This window comes from Musca domestica, unplaced genomic scaffold (genome assembly GCF_030504385.1).
Source record: "Musca domestica strain aabys unplaced genomic scaffold, Musca_domestica.polishedcontigs.V.1.1 19, whole genome shotgun sequence".
In the NCBI taxonomy this organism is placed as follows: domain Eukaryota; kingdom Metazoa; phylum Arthropoda; class Insecta; order Diptera; family Muscidae; genus Musca; species Musca domestica.
Genome location: NW_026712245.1, coordinates 11,720,555 through 11,736,855, shown reverse-complemented (window position 1 = coordinate 11,736,855; position 16,301 = coordinate 11,720,555). Strand labels below are relative to the sequence as shown.

The following is a 16,301-nucleotide window of genomic DNA, read 5'->3' as shown; positions in this document are numbered from 1 at the left end:
AAAATCAAATATTACCGGTAATTGTCGTCATATGACTAGCTTTATTATGTAGCATTTTATGTAAAAAAAATCATAATTATTTATTTGTAAAAAAACAACAAAAAATCTTTAAAATCAAGACAAATAAAAATATATGTTTGTATGCATGTATATGCTACGATTGCAATTTACACACATACACACGCAAGCTTAGTAATGTTTAAAATAAGGAATTTATTTTCAAAAATATCCTTCTTTTTCTGTATCCTCTTGTATTTTATACTTAACTTATATATAGTATTTATTTATTTATTTATTATGTATGTATATATATATGTTTGTATGTATATGTATATTCGAAGAAGTTCTCATCAATTACAAATTATGTATATAAATTATTAAAAATAGAATTAAGTACATACTGAATGTTGTTTTTCCGTTTAAATATTTCGAATGTTAGTAAAATACTTTTTAATGTGAATATGTAATCGACTTATATATGTATATACAAAAATGATGTGTAAAAATATATTTATTAATTTATTTGTGTTTGCATCTATATTTTAGAAAATCAAAGAGAAAATCTTGTTTTTTTTGAGACTCGAAGTATGCTGGTTGAGATTAGAAGAACCGAAATTCCTTTGAATCTACTACATACTTATATTGTGTGAAAATAAAGCGCATATCAATCTTTAATATATATATGTTTGTATATCGCTTATTTACTCAAAGAATCTTCAATAAATAAAGTTCGGAGAAAAATGCATTTTAAAAATTTGACTTCACGAATTTAAAAGATTATAAAACAAAAAAATAATATAATAATTTGCAAAGAGGCCGCCAAATATCAGCGCTAAATTTCTGTGCATAAGCAAACATGGTTTAATGATTTTAAATGCTTATAAACTCAATATAACTTCAGATATTAAAAAATTAAGTAAACTTAAGGTTTGCTCGGGATACCATAGTATTTTGTTGTTGCGAGCTAGTTGGCTTTATCCCATTGTTTTTTTTTTATGAACATCAGCAAGTAAAGGTCAAAAGTCAGGTGGTGCCGACTATATCAGTGCATATTACTCATTTATATAGGAGCTATAGCTTTATCTGCACCGATTTTCACCAAAATGTGAAGTACTTGCTTTTACGCTGAATTCCATTGGAAGTGCCGTTCAGTACATTTGGGCTGATAGTAGCCATTTGGTGAACAATAAAACTCAAGATATATATGGGAGCTATATCCAAAATGTTCACCTTCGGTTGGCCACCAGAACTCAAGCGCCAGCCATAGTGATGGTGTGGGCCACCATAACAGCCGATGGTCGCTCTCCGCTCGTATTAATCGACCGTGGCATCAGAATAAATGCCGAATATTATCGCGAAAATGAGGTTCCTCGCTCCATTTCCAGTGCTAAAATCTCCTGATACCAATCCGTTAGACTATTGTGCCTGGAAATTTTTGGATATAAGCAAGGTTGGCACTAAAAAATGCCAAAGTGTCGATCACCTCAAGCAAGCGCTTCGCCGGGAATGGGCCAAAATACCGCAGAGCAACATTCGGGCAGAGTGTGACGGTTTCATTGACCGTATGAAGGCCATTATTCGTGCCAAAGTTGACCAATTCGAGCAAATCTAAATTTATTCTAAAATTTGATGCTATTTCCCACACTTTTTTGCTTTCATTTAATAAAATTAAAAAAAAAAACAAGTTAAAAAGCAGTAAGTTCGGCCGGGCCGAACTTTGAATGCCCTCCACCATTTGGAACGAATTTAGAAATTTTCAAAAAATAAAATCCTTAAAAAATTCTGTCAAAATTTTAAAAATACCGAATATAGCCGTTATATTGGGTTTATACGACGTGGACCAACATAGGCATTGTTTGTCATTAGCCATTACCGGTGAATAATGTAGCTAAAATCATCAAAATATCGTATATAGGGAGGTACCGTTATATCAGAGCTGAGCGAAGACCTGGACCAGCATACACAATTTTCTGTCACAGGCTATAGCATCCATTACTAACGTCAAATACGATATCTCAAACAATTTCGGTAGGTATTGTACCTAAACTCGTCAAAATACCGAATATAAGGAGGGGATATGGGGCCTATACGAAGACCTGGACCTGCATGGGTAATTTTCTGTCACAGACTGTAGTTCTCATTACGAGCTCTAAATACGTAATTTGAAATAATGACGCTAATATCATCAAAATACCGAATTTTGGGAGGTACTGTTATATGGGGGCTATACGAAGACGTGGACCTGCACAGACAATTTACTGTCATAGGCTGTAGTATCCCATTACGAATCTCAAATAACAAATTTGAAACAATTACGGTGAATAATGTCGCTAAAATCATCAAAATACCGATACCAAGGTACCGTTATATGGGGGAGGGGGAGCTATAGCTATATGTGAACAAATTTTCAACAAATTTGAAGAACTTATTTCTATGATGAATTCTTTCGGAATTGCCAAAATTCAGTTTATTTTGGCTGATATTAGCCATTTGCTGCACAATTAACCCTAACTCGGTTGAAGATGAACAGAGATAGTCCTTGGGCCAAAAAATTATTGCTTGAAAAATTTCATCTGAATTGGATAATAAATACGACCTGCATTTTGTTCACAAAAATACATCGAATGATTCTATGAAGATCCTATGGGTAACTATGGGTCTATCTCGCTTCCTTCTCCATTTTACAAACAAATGCGCATAGACATAATACCCTTACCATTATGTGTTGTAGGGTGAAAGATGGTAATGTTTACCAGGGGGTAAGGGAGGGAATACCTAGGTTTCGGAAAGAGTCACCAATTCTCATTAGTTTTCCTGCTTTTTATCTAGGGATATTCTCCCCAGGAGTTATTTTAAAATGCAAGAAATGCAATTTTCGAATTTCGAAAAATTGAGAGTTGTGCTGAGTTCTGTTTGATTTGTGCTAATTTGCGCCGTTTATTTTTTCTCAATATCTTTAACCGTTTTCAAGATGAAAATTTCGAATAAAAAAACGGTACTTTTTCAGAAAAATCGCTGTAATTGTTGTAAAAATTCAAATATTGAGATGAGGTAAATTGTGCTGAGTTGTGCTCACTTATCAATCATACCATATCACTTGTCATCGAAAGATATCTTAAAAGTTTTAACGACACAAATGGGCACAAACCGAGTACAATTCAGCACAACTTTAAATTTTTCGAAATTCGAAAATTGTAATTCTCTCAGATTTCTTCGAAAAAATTTTTTTTCAGAATTTTTTTTTTCTAATTTCGAAAAGAATCTGCGAAATTCAGCACAAATTTCATTTTTTCGAAATTCGAAAATTGCAATTCCAACGGAAACCACAGTAACTGATATGACAAAAAGCTTTGTTAACCCAAGTGACGAAATAGTAAGCTCAATAGAAGAGGTTCCAAAGAATTAAATTAAACTCTTTCTGTTTGCATTCTTTTGGCATTTCTCCGCACTTATAAAAAAATTTCATCTCCCTCCACTTGTTATGCTTTTGTTTACCTGAACGAGAGAATATGCCCACACAAAAAGCAGGGTAACTGATGAGGATTGGTGGCTCTTTCCGAAACCTAGGTTTTCTCTGCCCTCCCCCTGTTTTTTAAATAACAATAATGTTAATGTTAAGTCTAACCATTTTGCAACAACAAAAAAATAAATTAAGATATGTAGAAAAAATGAAAATTGTTTTAACTCCAAAGGTCCCTATGTTTGAGTTATGTATCTTTTTTTTAGTAAACAAGCGATATTATGTTGTAGGACGTTAAATATGGCATTTTTTGATGTGCACAAGAGAGGAGAGGAATGGGGGAAGGTGGCCTCACACTTGCCTCTCTCCTTTATGAACTCAAATTGCATTCGATTATATGATCTGCTTTTGATTTCCAACGTTTTTTTTTAAATGTAATAAGTTTCATTTGGAAGCAGGGAATATTCTTTTATGGCAAGGAAAACAGATAGTCTTTACAAAAATAAAATAAAAATAAAGTGACTATAACTAAAAACAAAAAAACATAATTATAATAATTAAAATTAAAAACACAAAAAAAAACTCACACATCCACAATATCGACAATTAAAACTAAACCTAAATTCAATCGATGAATATGACTAATTTGGAAACTTAGCTTAGGTGAAAACGTAAAGTAAAATGGAAATTCGTCGGTTTCTCAAAATTTGGGCTTGCCATGTGACCGATAAGTGGGACATCTTCCCGACTGAGCATTGTATTCGCCAAAGGCACATACGGGAGGCTTGCAATCATGCTCACCGATGCATCTGTAAAAAGGGAAAGAAACACACAAACACCCATACACAGTTAGCAATGGATTAAATCGAAATCGAGTTTTGAGTTCTAGTTCAGACTAAAAATAAACAGCCAACGTTACTTACTTGCGATCTTCCAGGGCGAATCCTTCTTCGCCATGCTTAAACCGCAGACATGTGGGATTATTCGCCAAGCAATCACAGCGGCATTTGCGCGTCACAACCGTGTGTGGTCGAGGCAGATGAGCGTAGCGTTCAACATCCTCTTCCAAGGCACTAAAATGTCGAGGACAATGACAACTAAGCATATTCTCTGAATAGTGATGGTACTGCGGCTGCCCTGGCGATGTTATATCTGATCGAGACATTGGCGATGCCGCGGCCGCTGCGCTCGCTTGTAGATGGCTCTTGTGCTGGTGATGATGCGGAGGTTTTTGCAATTGTGACGATCGAGGATGATGATGCTGCCATGAACCAGATCTTTTACCACGTGGCATCGATTCATACTGCAAACTGGCGCGATTGACACAATGACACTCGGTGTGGTTCTGCATTGGTAACGCCTCGATTTCTTTGCGATAATTAAAGTCATAGGACTGGAAACAGAAAATAAATAAAAAAGGCATGCCAAGTGGTTGAAGATGAGAGTCATTTAAATAATTATTAAGATTCAGAGACGAAGCCACTAAAAAAGCGGCATCATGTCGGACACCAACGATCTGATCGTATTTAGTCCTATCGATTCGTATGAATATGTTATTTTTTCCAATAAAACAGTGAATGCATGTTTACGAGGCTGGTGTAATAAGTTAGTTTGGTTGAGATTCTAAAAGAAACTGCAAAATTCGAAATGTTAAAGATACTTGAGAGATTGCTTACTATCGCTGCATAGGCGTGAGATAAGGCTTTGGAGCTATAAAGTAGAAAAGACTGCAATTCTGTCTTTAAAATCTAGGATATTGAAGTTTCGCATGTAGGTTGCAATTAGAGCGAAACAAGACAGGTGAGGTGAAGAGGTACTGATAAGTATGAAATATTGTATGGTTATATCTGGAATTTTAAAAATTAGTCTACTGTACCATACGCTAAGAAGTGACCTCTGTAGTGCGATTCGGTAACTCAAAAATGACTTAGAGAATTCCACTACTGGTATAAAAACTGCAAAATGACTGCAGAAGCTTGAGTCTTGAAATTTCTTTAAGGAAATGTTACTGTCGAAGTAAGGATACGGATTCGAATACAATAATGTTCATCTGAAGGCATTCTTATACCCTACACCTATGGAAGTATATATTAGCTTTGCCATTCCGTTTGTAATTCCTCGAAATATTTATCACAGACCCTACAAAGTAAATATATTCTGGATCATGTCTGGATGGACATGTCTAAGCGATGTCCATCGGTCTATCTGTCCGTCTGTTGTAATCGCGATATCTTTTGAACGAATTGAGGTAGAAGGCTAAAATTTTGCATACATGCCTATTTTTTCCGGTAGGTTAAGTTCGTAAACGGGCCATGTCAGTCCACGTTTTCATATAGCCCCCATAAAAAGGTACCTCCCCGTATTCGGTATTTCGTAATGGGAACTAAAGCCTATTCACAGGTTCACATCTTCTATAGCACCCATATAACGGTTTTCATTTAAATGGTAGTTTTAAGATTTTTTATTTAAATTTTTCAAGTTCCTTCCATATGGTGGAGGTTATTATAAGTACGGCCCGGCCGAACTTAGCTGCTTTACTTCTGGGATATTAAAATGGTACCAATGGTACTATTTTCGAAGAAGTATAGCTAGAATTTTGAAAAATGCCATGTGGATCACTGCTGTTTTTTTTTTGCCGCAGATCTTGGGCATTCCAACAGGACCCAGCACCATCACGCGCCACCCAAGAATGGTTACAAACGAGGTTCCTCGCTTCATTTCCAGCGCACAATGGCCACCAAAATCTCCGGATACCAATCCGTTGGACCATTGTATCCGGAGTATTTTGGAAAGCAAGGTTGGGACTAAAAAATAACAAAGTGTCGTTCATATCAAGCAAGCGCTTCGCCGGGAATGGGCCAAAATAACGCAGCGGGCAGCGTGTGACGGCCGTTTGAAGGTCATAATTCGTGCCAAAGGTGACCAATTCGAACAAATCTAAATTTATTCTAAAATTTGATGCTACTTCCGACATTTTTTACTTTCAGTCAATGCAATTAAAAAAAGAAAAATTTTAAAATGATGGCGTTTGAATTAGTTGCAGTTTTTTACCTCACCCTGTACTTTCTTTAGAATAAGGTTTCTCTAGATTTTTAAACGAGAGGGATGAGGAAACTTGACTTTTATTTTATTTAACTCCCTTCTCTTTCATTAAACGTTATTACCCTTTCCGTAGTCTTTACCCATCTATTCCAGATCAAATCCCAAAGAAAATCTTTCTTTTTTTTATAAACCCATCTGGCACATGTGCATGTCGGATCGATCTATTCTGTTTTTCTTCCGTTGTTATTTTTCATAAAATGGGTATATTTATCACAACGCCTTCGGAATTTCATATTCAAACAATTTGTCAAACAATTTATGAAGGCCCGGCCGAGAGATAGACACACGGGCCACTTGGACAGCAATCAACTCAAATATGGAATTGAAATACTTACAAATACATAGACCATGACAACTTCTTGTCGCTTCACCGTGCAGACACTGGCCGTGGAACCGCAGCAGCCAGTATCTTCTCCACATCTGTGCAAAATCGTGGCATAAGGCTCGTAGCGTTTCGAGGTATTGTTCGAAACGGGTATAACGCGTGGCATTGGCTTCCGACATTTGGTGGCATGTATCATGCGTTGCCAATGTTCTGTGGCCAGTTCGTGTGGAGTTCCTGCGAAAAAGGAGGAGACAAAAGAAAAGAAAATAAATAAAATCAAGTCATAAACATAAAAGAACAACAACAACAACAACACACAGCAGAACACCAAATCTAAGAATATGCAATTCAGACCAGCGTTGGTGATCTTTGTGAGTTGGCACTTTCAGTAATGTGGAGGAGTTAAATCTGCAACAACTCACTCAATCAGTCAGGCGGCCGGTTGGCCAGCCAGTGAAGCAGAAAACCGACCATCTAAACGGCCAGCCAGATGTCAGCATAACTCATCTCAATAGTCATTGGCAGCGGGCATATTTATGGCATAGCCTGGAAATTACCTACCTATCCATGCGCATGCGCACAACAAGGACAACTTTATTACGAACACTTAGCAATGAAATGGCCAGTCCCTTCCTACCGAATGCCCAACAACATGGCATTGTTCGAAGCCTAGCCATTCTCATGAAGTTTATGTTTTTCTAGCTTAAAATAAAAACAAGAAACACGGCATTGTTAGGGCTAGCAAGCCTGGCCTATTGTCAGCTTGACAGCCGTGCAATGCGGCGTACGCAGGCGCTTTAACAGCCGTGTCATATAATTTGCATTTTCCAGAATTAGCTCCTAGATTCAGATCGTCTCCTTTTCCAGGTTTCCATGGTTTATTCCTGGTCATTCTGCCGCCGCGGCTGTGCTGCTGTGGAGGCGGTCATTTACACAAAATTATGCATTAAAGTGAAGGTATGCATGTCCCAGGCCTCAAGACGGCCACTCAGTCAGTCAACCAGCCAAACTGCCAGCCAGATAGCCATTCAACAAATGAGTGCATAAAATCATTGCGTGTCTAGCCAAGTGAATGTTTGATGGCTGGCTGCTCATTGAGTTCCTGGTAACGGCAGTCCATTGATCGATTATGCATTTTGTCCATGGGTCCGTTGTTGTTGTTGTTGGGGTTCCATACGATTCTGGCATTAGCGTAATTAATTTCTAACAGTAAATACCTTTTATCCGGCAAATGTGTTTAATGGCCGAGGCGGATTAAGCAAGCTCATGGGAGTCTGATTCAAGTTTGTCCATCACTGGCGAGTGTAAACATTTAAAAGCCACATGAACAACAACTCCAACAACACCAAGAGTTACAACAAGTTTATTGGCCAGAGAACATAAAGCAGTTCAAAGAATTTGAACTTTGGCAATTTTGTTTGCTTGTCTTTTAATGGCTTTTGATGTTATTAGAATATGAACAGCTTTCCGGGATGGGCGATAGCGAGATGGGGGTGAATGTTCGGCGAAGAATTTGGCGGATGATTAAAAAAGTATCGCAATTAAAAAAAGCATTACTTTTATATGTTTCAAAACAGTCGAAAGGACTTGTAGGCTCTCTAATTCTACAGAGTAAGTTTAGAATCAAAGATTATTGTTATGACAAGTTCTTCTGGCGATCGGCACTATACTATTAACGTCAAAAAGAAGAGTACGTTCGAGTATTGCTGGTGAGGGGACCTCATCGATTATCATCGATAAGTCAAGTCAAGTCGGAAAATGGATTCCAATAAAAATAAACAAAATCCATATTTTAAATACAGTGTGAGAGAAAAAACTGCAACAAAGCCAAACGCCATAATTTTTACATTTTTTTCAAATTTTATTGAATTAAAGCAAAAAATTTCGGAAATAGCATCAATTTTTAGATTTAGTTCAGATTTATTCGAATTGGTCACCTTTGGCACGAATTATGGCCCTCAAACGGCCAATGAAACCATCTCACGCTGGCCAAATGTTGCTCTGCGGTATTTTTGCCCATTCCCGGCGAAGCGCCTGCTTGAGGTGATCGACACTTTGGTATTTTTTAGTGCCAACCTTGCTTTCCAAAATACTCCAGACACAATAGTCCAACGGATTAATATCCGGAGATTTTGGTGGCCATTGTGTGCCGGAAATAAAGTGAGGGACCTTATTTTGTAACCATTCTATTGGAATGTCCAAGGTCTGCCGACAAAATGTTTGCGTGCCCAAGGCTTTAATACAGAATATTTTCGGGATAATATATTTTGCATTTATTCTGACTGAGAGTGACCATCGGCTGTTATGCCGGCCCACATCATCACCATGGCCGGCACTTGAGTTCTGGTGGCCAACCGAAGGTGCACATTTTCAGCTGACCTCTTTGACAAGTAAACACGATCATTTTGTTTGTTTACAAACTGCTGGACAGGGAATGTTTTCTCATCGGATAAAACCAAATTCGGCAGTTTACCACTTTCGGCCAAGCTAAGCAACTCCTTAGCTTTTTTGAGTCTGTTTTCTTTTTTAGCGGTGTAAGTTCTTGTACTTTTTGGAATTTCAATGGCTTTACCCCGAGCTCATTTTCCAATACCTTTCGAATGGAATATTGCGATATGTTCAGCTCACGAGCCATTTTTCGGCCACTGCGACGAGTGTTTCCATCAAGTCGCTTCTTTGATTTTTCGAACCATTTCTGCTGATGTTGCTGTTTTCTTCCGACCACATCCTTGACGTCGGGCTACGCTACCAGAATCACGGTAACGGGCGATGATACGAGACACAAAAGATTTGTTCACATTTAACTGCTGGAGTGCTCTATCGAAAGCCACTTGTGGTTCTCCAGCCAAATATAAAGAAATCACACTATCACGCTTGAATTCCATGGCGAATAATTTTTTTTCTGGAAAATTCTCACCAAAATACTTTTGTACGCTTGTAAACAATATAATGAGCTGTCACTGGAATAATTTTAACAGCTGTCGGACGAGTGGCTTAGAAATGACAGCAGTCTGAAGTTGGTTGCAGTTTTTTTTTTTTTCATTTCACCCTATATATCCCATGTTTAGGACTATTTCATTTGCCCGATAGCCTTATGTATTACGAGGGTGTAGTTATTTATCATTCAAGCAAAATATTTCCCTTTTCCCATTACTCTCTCTCTCTCTCTCTCTCTCTCTCTTACACACATTCGCCTGATCGTCTTGTGTGGTTGGACAAACATTTTCCAAATACCAGTTGTTGGAATGATCACGAGATACCCTCCGGCAAAATTTACACAATGATTTCAACATGACTATAATTTTTGTGTTGCTTTCGTTGTTGGTCTTGTTGTATGCAGTCTTCTAATCAAATCTGCTAACTTGCAACATGTGGCAAGTTATCATCGTTGTGGCAATATTGTAAGACGTTTTCTCGAATACCAATAACATAATTGAGGAAATTTTCGCCTAATACTTGACTCGATGGGTGTCATGTTTTCTGTGTGTGTATGAGTGTGTGAGTGCAACCATTTGTGTGTGTGTGTGTGTTGAGAAGTTGCCACAAATTCATGGTGGCAAATTCCTTTGACTTGGGTGGCATAGATGAAAATAATGGGTGGCAAATCTAATGAATGATTTTCAAACTATCGATCGCCATCTAACATTTGATCGATTTCGCAGATTGCTGCTCCTCTGTTAGGCAGTTTGTCTACATTTATGATCTTTATAAGCTGCAAATGATCTACATACATGTGTTGTATGCGGATGATAAAATGCAAGTATATTAGAGTGTGTCGTAGAAGACAATTGGCCGGGCTGGCAAAGAAGTCATCAATGAAATTGTTCGACATAAATTGCAAATAATTTCCAAATTTATATTTGCATTGATTTCCAAAGGTCGGATGTTTTCACCAAGCAAGATTTCTTTATAGTTTCTGCTACATTTCCGAAATCTGGCTATATAGTGTATACGATATCAACATCAGGGTATTTATCCTCCACCATCTGGAAGAAACTGCAAAAACTTAAAATTTTTCCGAAAAATATCGTTTGAATGAAAACCGCTATATATGGGGGCTATATGAAGACCTTCACATACGAAATTTAAACCAACCCCGTTGAATAATGTCGCTAATATAATATATATATAAAAATACCGAAAAAACTGACGTGCCGTTATATGTAGGGTATGCAAAGTGGACGTGGGCCTGCATAGACAATTGTCTGTCATAGGTTGAAGTATCCATTACAAACTTCGAGTACGAACGGTAAAACAATTCAGGTGTATAAAGTTGCTAAAATCATCAAAATACCGAATATCGGGAAGAATCGTTATATGGTGGTTATACGAAGACGTGGACCTTTTTTTGTCAGAGGCTGTAGTACCCATTACAAACCTTAAATACCAAATTTGAATCAATTCCGTTGAATAATTTCCCTAAAATCATCAGAAAACCTAAACCGCTAAATGTTATCCGACGACCATACAAAATGGACAGAATATACCCACTTGTCCCGATCGAAATGTTCTTGTCAAACTTATAGGTTAGTTATCCGATTTATAAAAAGTGTGTCGTTGGGTATGTTTCTTTTGGAATATATTTTAACTTTTTTTGTCTGGTATCTTTCGGCATACCCCATTAATTAGCCACCATCAACGGTAACAACAAGAAATTGTGCATCGCAAGCGTCATATGGCAGCGAATAATAAAAAGCTGCTTTCTCTAATTTGCTTGAGCGAAACGAACAGGCAAAATGGGCGTTAAGTCTTTGTGGGTAATTGAGGCAAGCTCAGATGCTGCCACGGCTGCTGCTCTCACCGACAAATGGCGATAGACTATAGTTGGCCAGCATGAGTTCTGCTGCTTAGCAGCTGAATAACCAACCAAAGGAGGCTATCGCTGCCGCAGACTCTTCTCAGCTATTTGTATATGCAAACGCGTCTAATACGTGATAAGTGACGTTTTATGACTCTATTTTGCTATGTTGGCACACTGCTAGGCCCGGTTCGGCGAATGATTGCCTCACTGCCAATTCGGATCGATCGGATCGGATTGGATCGTTGTTATAACATAAATTATTGCAGACTCTGCTGATAAATGGGACTTCTTGTGTCGGGGCATTGGGCACATTTATTTTCCATGCATTTGATATGTTCGAAGAGCAATTGTTGCTGCTGCTGCTGCTGTCGTTGTCAGGAGGTATCAGCAACAGCAGCCGGCAGGCCAGCCAGGCAGGCGAGCAGCCAACCAACAATGTTTTTGTTTTATGGACATCATTTACATATCCACAAATCCGCAATGCAATGCCCCCATATCGTGTGACACACAATCGCCAATCACTGATCAAAGTACCAATTTTCATAAGAGTTGTCGGATGGGCGGACAGACCGACAGACAGACAGACAGATACGCTGTGACAATAATTAAGAGGATTACCTAAACATCGAACAAAATACACACACACACACATTTTCCACAACTGGTTATCAGCAGGCGTTTTGGCCACAATTATAGTTTACGGTAGCCACGCTGTCAACTTCCATTGTCCCAAAGCGACGACTTAAGATTGTCCACCTGAATGATAATGACAACGTCACACATGCGACCAACTCAGTTCATTTCACATCAGAAAATGCAGACATTTGGGCAGACATCCACGGCAGCAGCAACAGCAATGATGATTTGCCAAAATGGCAGGTGAAAAGTAAAACTGCCTCTATGCGAAGCGAAATAACCCACTTTGGTTGTCATCGAGGCATCTCGATTCGGACTGTCTCTTTCAATGGACTATTTAGGCAGGCAGGTCCATAGATTTCTTGCTTGAAATAAAGTCAGAGTCCGTGTCATGCGTCTCTTCTTTTGGCAAGCATTTGCTGGTGTCACCACCCAGAGTCCATTTTCGAGATTCGGGGAATGAAAAGTGTGACAACATTTGCAAGTGACATTACCCAGTGGCACACATTCACAACATGCGCTAGCATGCATGCGTGATGATTTTATTTGAAATGGATAAGTTCCCATTCTTGTGTTAATAGTTTGCTTGCAAATTTCATTTGGGGAAATAGCTTCCATTGATTTGTTACTAAAGCACTGTAGAGATGGCTACGAATATCCGGCTAATATTAAAATACTACGGGAATTTGTCTGAAATATTTTGTTTCGATGTTTTTTATTTGTTATACGAAAAGTGTGCTATATGGGCGTATACGTATTGTTTTTAATGGACCGAGAAATATTAGGTATACGTCATGTGAAAATGTCACTGACTAATCTAATTCAAAAATTCGGATGAGCCATGTTTGTGTTATGTTGATTAAAAACATACTCCAAGTGTTGAAAGGGTTTAAAAATTAAGTTAAGTTGTCGTTACTTTTGAAAAATGCGAGAAACCTTAAATATATCAAATCTGAAGTCAATTTGTTGAATTGCTGAACTCAATCTTGAATGCGGTTGAAATAATGTTTCACATCACGTGGTAATGATGTTAATTTTTCTCTTCTATGGACTTAGAGACGGATCTTTCCTCTTCGACATGTCTCTTTCTAGGTCCACGCGGAGATTTATGGACATTTGTTGGATCTGATTTTCACATGGTCTTTTCTGCTTACTTTAATTTTCCCTTTGAAAGTGATGCCATAACTCATTGAATACGAAATAAACAAGGTAATCGGGAAAGATTTGAAGGGAGAAGTCAGGCAACTCTAACACCTCAATAAAATAGAAACCCTGTTGAACATTTTTGAAACTATTTTGTATTATTTAAAATGTTTAAAGTTGAAAAATGATAATTTCGAGTCCCTAAAAACGGAAACATTTTGAAATATCTAATATCTCATCTAGCCGGATCCAAAAAGTCCTACGACAGTCCATCACTTTTTTTCACTTTTTTTGTAAAATAAATATTCTGAATAAGGTTCGAATTGTGATGTTGCCAGTGTCGCAGTGGCCGAAAAATGGCTCGTGAGCTAAACATGTCGCAATATTCCATTCGGCAAATATTGAAAAACGAGTTCGGGGTAAAGCCATTGAAATTGCAAAAAGTGCAAGAACTTAGATTGCAACAGGAAGAAAATAGACTCAAAAGAGCTAAGGAGTAGCTTCGCTTGGCCGAAAGTGGTGAACTGACGAATTTGGTTTTCTCCGATGAGAAAACATTCGTTGTCCAGCAGTTTGTAAACAAACAAAATGATCGTGTTTACTTGCCAAAGAGGTCAGCTGAAAATGTGCAACTTCGGTTGGCCACCAGAACTTAAGCGCCGGCCATGGTGATGGTGTGGGCCACCTTAACAGCCGATGGTCGCACTCCGCTCGTATTAATCGACCGTGGCATTGGAATAAAAGAAACGCACCACCCAAGAATGGTTACAAAATGAGAACGGCCACCAAAATCTCTGGATACCAATCCGTTGGACTATTGTGTCTGAAGTATTTTGGAAAGCAAGGTTGGCACTAAAAAACACCGAAGTGTCGATTACCTCAAGCAAGCGCTTTGCCGGGAATGGGCCAAAATACCGCAGAGCAACATTCGGGCAGCGTGTGACGCTTTCATTGGCCGTTTCAAAGCCATAATTCGTGCCAAAGGTGACCATTTCGAACAAATCTAAACTAATTCTAAAATGTGATGCTATTTCCGATATTTTTGGCTTTAATTGAATCAATTTAAAAAAAAATGTAAATTTTGTTTGCAGTTTTTTTTATCATACCCTGTATGTAAAAAATTCCATTCGAAATTTACAAAATGTCCTTATTCACTTATTTTTTTAAGGAATGTGTCAAAGCATGTGCAGACATTGTGGGTCTTTTATAAGGCCTTGACCACGGGACACCAATATTTTGAGGTATATTTCGCATCATTTAATGTTGAGGTTTGAAAATTACTAAACTTTTCTGTATTACTGGAAAGCTCTACAAATTGCTAGAGAACTTTTGATTTTTTCGGGAATAGTTAGTTGATGAAGGTGAGTCGACCATTCGAATTGTGTACACTGCAGTCACATTTCCACTTAATTTTAACAAATTTTTGTATCTGGCGTTCTTATTGAGTTATAACGCTACTGGCATGAATTATATTGGTACAGTCCTTATATAACATGATAAGATTTAAGCTATTGCAAAGATATGCCCCTTACAGAAAATATTTTCCTCAAGTCTATACAAATATGATATTTTCTGCACTACACTACAATTTGAACAGTATCAGAATTTTTAGTCGATATTTATGCGTTGTAGTTAGTTTAGTGTTTCGCCCACTTCGACTCACTGAAATTTACTGGTGCAAATCAAGGCAAAATAATGAACGTCAAACGTTTGCTATTCTTCGACTGTTCGACGTTACAAAACTGACATGTTAATTGATTAACATTATTCCTGACAACATATACTCACACACACACACATACACTCAATAATTTGCTCCATTTCGCAGTTGTCAATTCACAATTAGCTGTAACTGTAGTAAAATTATGCAGCAAGTCATCAATGACATCTCCCAGCTATTCATTCATCTATTCATCCATTTAGCCATGCGCATACAATGTATGATACCTATTGCATTTGTGTGTATGTCTGTGTGTTAGTTTGAATGCAATTGAAATGTGGAAGCCAAACGCCTAACCCGTTGTTGCAACAAAAGTCATCTCGAGAGACGACAACAAAATCTTGAAAATTACTTGGCAATTATTTGTGGTTACGGTAGTGGTGCTGGCGAAGTCGAATTCGAAGCATTTCCACAATTACAATGACAGCAACAACGAAATATTTTCTCATTTTGTTTGTTCGTCTGGTTGTCTGTCGTTGTTGTCAATCCCGAGTTCAGTGTCAATACCATTCATGAATGGTTTGGTGAACAGTTGACAATAATCGACCTGAAGATCAGCTGCGATTTCCCCTCTCAGAAAAGTCATTATTGTCCTACCTTCGGCCCCTCTACGCCAATTGCGTTTCGCATGCAAAGTATGATTCATCTCGACGCTGTTCACTGGTCATGATAAATGTAAACGACATGTTGGCAGTGTTGAACCACGAGGAAGCTGAAGCTGATGATGACTTTGTGTTCGTATAGATTCTTTGGAAACAAAAACTGAAAAAAGTCACTTGATACAAGTTAATGGCCATACATGACTTTGAATTTATTGGGGTATACCGAAAAACTTTTTTAAATAATGGGTTGTTCGCTAACACCCCCTCAAACTAATTCTTGGTATGTGTATTTCGGTTATAGTGAAGCAAATTGGTCACAAGCGACAGCTTTTGGCTTGAAGCAAAAGATATCCTGTTATTTGTAATATCGCCGAAATACAGTATTCGGCGAAGCTCTATTCTCTAAAAATATGAATATCAATATACCGTTTTGGAACATTTTTCTTAAAATGCCACATTATATTAAATACCATCTTAAAGTACCACATTATCCAAGTCAGTTGGAAGTTAGA

The 16,301-nt window shown here is 37.8% G+C and overlaps 1 protein-coding gene across 3 annotated transcripts in view; it reads right to left on the bottom strand.

Moving 5' to 3' along the window:
• Positions 1 to 21: 21 nt before the first annotated feature.
• Positions 22 to 16,301, bottom strand: part of LOC101890368 (sarcoplasmic reticulum histidine-rich calcium-binding protein) — a 73,526-nt gene continuing 57,246 nt past the window's right edge. For all 3 annotated transcript variants that reach the window (XM_059121306.1, XM_059121308.1, XM_059121307.1), the window contains exons 4-6: positions 6,898 to 7,121; positions 4,384 to 4,853; positions 22 to 4,269 (exon numbers count right to left, since the gene is read on the bottom strand). In XM_059121306.1, the coding sequence (XP_058977289.1) occupies positions 4,161 to 4,269; positions 4,384 to 4,853; positions 6,898 to 7,121 (803 nt within the window). In that variant the 3' untranslated portion in view covers positions 22 to 4,160. The remainder of the gene's footprint in view (positions 4,270 to 4,383; positions 4,854 to 6,897; positions 7,122 to 16,301) is intronic.